The 2,724-nt window shown below is 49.7% G+C and overlaps 1 protein-coding gene across 1 annotated transcript in view; it reads left to right on the plus strand.

Moving 5' to 3' along the window:
- Wdr87 (WD repeat domain 87) overlaps window positions 1-2,425 on the plus strand; it is a 12,825-nt gene extending 10,400 nt beyond the window's left edge. The window contains exons 8-9 of the mRNA XM_021211293.1: window positions 128-212; window positions 588-2,425. Of these exons, the coding sequence (XP_021066952.1) occupies window positions 128-212; window positions 588-2,425 (1,923 nt within the window). The remainder of the gene's footprint in view (window positions 1-127; window positions 213-587) is intronic.
- The last annotated feature ends 299 nt before the right edge of the window (window positions 2,426-2,724 follow it).

Here is a 2,724-nt window from a genome sequence, read left to right on the forward strand (position 1 = left end):
GGAGGAGGAGGAGGAGGAGGAGGAGGAGGAGGAGGAGGACCTTGAGACAGAGGAGGGAGCACTATTCTTTAAAAGGCCGTGGATTAGGAGAAAAGGCTTCATGGAGATTCTTCCTGGGATGGAAAAGTTTTACAACCTATTAGAACAGGTAGAACATAAAGAGAACTTTTTTCAAGACATGGAAAGCCTGTTGGTTGAAGTAGACAAAGAGAGTTTGTCTGAGGGAGAAAGGGAGGAGGCTAAAAAAGAGGCTGAGGCTGAGGTGGAGGAGGAGGAGGGAGAGGAGAAAGAGGAGGAGGGAGAGGAGAAAGAGGAGGAGCGAGAGGAGGAGGGAGAGGAGAAAGAGGAGGAGGGAGAGGAGGAGGGAGAGGAGAAAGAGGAGGAGCGAGAGGAGGAGGGAGAGGAGAAAGAGGAGGAGGGAGAGAAAGAGGAGAAAGAGGAGGAGGGAGAGGAGGAGTGGAAAGAGGAGAAGGAACAAGTGGAGGGAGAGGAAAGGGAGAAGCAAGGCAGAGAGATGGAGGAATGGAAAGGGGAGAAGGAAACGGAGGAGATAGAAAAGAAAGAAAAGGAGAAGGAAAGAGAGGCAGGATGGGAGGAGGAAGAAGAGGAGGAAGAAGAGGAGGAGGAGGAACAGAAAGAGGAGAAAGAACAAGTGGAAGAGGAAAAGGAGAAGAAAGGGGAGGAGAAAGGGGAAGAGGAGATAGAAAAAGAAGACAAAAAGATGGAAAAGAAGGCGCATGAAGAGGAGGAAGAAAAAGAGGAAGAGAAAAAGGAGGAAGAGATTGAAGAAAGTTCAAGTGAGGAGGAGGTGAAAAGTGTAGGCCACATAGAAGAGGAAGAGGAGAAACATCTATGGGAAGAAGAGAGGAAGGAAGAGGCAGTGTTAAAAAGAGAAAAGCCAAAAATACAGGTAGAAAGAAAGAAGGTCATACAAAGACGGGCAATGCTCCCCCAAGAGCTCCCTGTGCTCAAAGGGAGTGCTATGAGGCTGAGCAGCCCTCTTGGGAAATTGGTTCCATTCCCTGAGGGGATGGAACCAGAAGCGAAACAGGTCCCTGGGGAAGAAGAGGCCAGAGTGTTGGAGATACCCACAACGACACCCATGATGTCCCTGAGGACAAAGGTGATGGATAAAGAGAGGGAGCTGCTGGCCAAATCTAAACTGGAACCCCTACACCTTCTGGAGGTGATCTCAGAGTATAAAGCAGCTGGCATGATCACGCCATTCACGTCTCAGATGGTTAAAAGGGCCATGGAAGCTCACAGACTCCATCTCAGGACAAAGTGGCTTCTGCAGTACCACCCCTCTCTGGCGGGACCGAGGGGACGGCTGCGTCTCCCCAAGGTCTCGGCAGAGGAACGATACTCAGAGATTGAGGTATCGGACATCGAGTGGCTGCACGGCGTCTTGAAACAGATGGAGGCAGGAGAAGAGCTTCCCAGATACACCTTCCACAGACTATGCCAACTCCTCAAAGACCTCACAGAATCAGGAGACCTGCAGTGGCTACACCTGGCAGTCCTTGAAGCCATTGTGCACCGTCATAAGCAGGTTGCAGATTCAAGATCTTCAAAACCTAGTAGAGAACCTATGAGTCCCAAACATCTGAAAGTGATTCCTCCCATAAAGGGAAGAGAACAGAATGACTGGCTGAAACCTTCAGCTGTCCCCATACCAGGGTCATTAGCTACCAAAAGGGTTACAGACCCAAAGGTTATACACTGGCAACTTTTAGGAGAGCCACACAGAAGCACACGGCTGCAGCAGTTATCCGATGCCCTGGATGAAATGGAGACACAGTCTTTTGATCCTACCACAAGAGATATTTTGACTAATGCTCATTCTTCCATAAACAATCAGACCCTGGCACTGATGTTTCAGAAGGACTTTGAGGACCTTAAAAGTAAAAGCAGGTATCCTAAACTGCCTAAGCTGGAGAAAAAGCCTATCTCCAAAAAAAAGGAAGAGGTGCCTCCGTGGGAGACATTTGTGGCGCTCTACCATGTTCTGCGGATGCTACAGCAGCGGTATGCCAAAGACAGGGCTACTTGGATGGAAAAGTTCTACCAGCTCATGGACCTATACCAGATTAAGTCTCCTGGAATCCAGAGGCTGCTGCTGGACCTGCTCCTGGCAGAAGAGCCCCAATCCCAAGAGTTCATCTCCAAAGAGACCGTGAAGGCCAAAAAGCTGATGCCCGGGGAGCGGCTGCTGTACTGCTTGGTTTGTGGTGGCTCCCACCACCCACAAATCCCTCCAGAGTTCCGGAATGTCATTCCCCTCCCCGAACAGAATAACGTGCATACCATTAGTCCCAAAGGCATTACCAAGTACGGAATCCTCGAACTTGCCTGGAAGAGCCTGCCCCAAGCTGACATTCACCTCATCAGGAAAGAGTCCTGTGTCATTGTTCCCACTCCCTAGCTTGGGACCGGCTAATGGCCAGGAGTTTCCTTAGCTGGAGAAAGGCCTTGGCCATCAGAAACTAGACCTTCATCTCTAGGCCTACACAGGTAGAGCCAGGACTAAGTTGTTTGCTTATCTGTTTGTTTGTTCTTTTCCATACCCAACTCTAGAAAACAGTTTCTGTACGTGGAATAAACAGAAGGCACTCGTTTGCAACAAACTTTGATGTGTCCCTTTAAGCCAGTGTTAAATGTGCTTCACCAGGGAAAGCAACCATGTGTCTGACAGTGGGACAGCTTCCCAGAAGCCAGCTGGTG

This window comes from Mus pahari, chromosome 1 (genome assembly GCF_900095145.1).
Source record: "Mus pahari chromosome 1, PAHARI_EIJ_v1.1, whole genome shotgun sequence".
Classification (NCBI taxonomy): domain Eukaryota; kingdom Metazoa; phylum Chordata; class Mammalia; order Rodentia; family Muridae; genus Mus; species Mus pahari.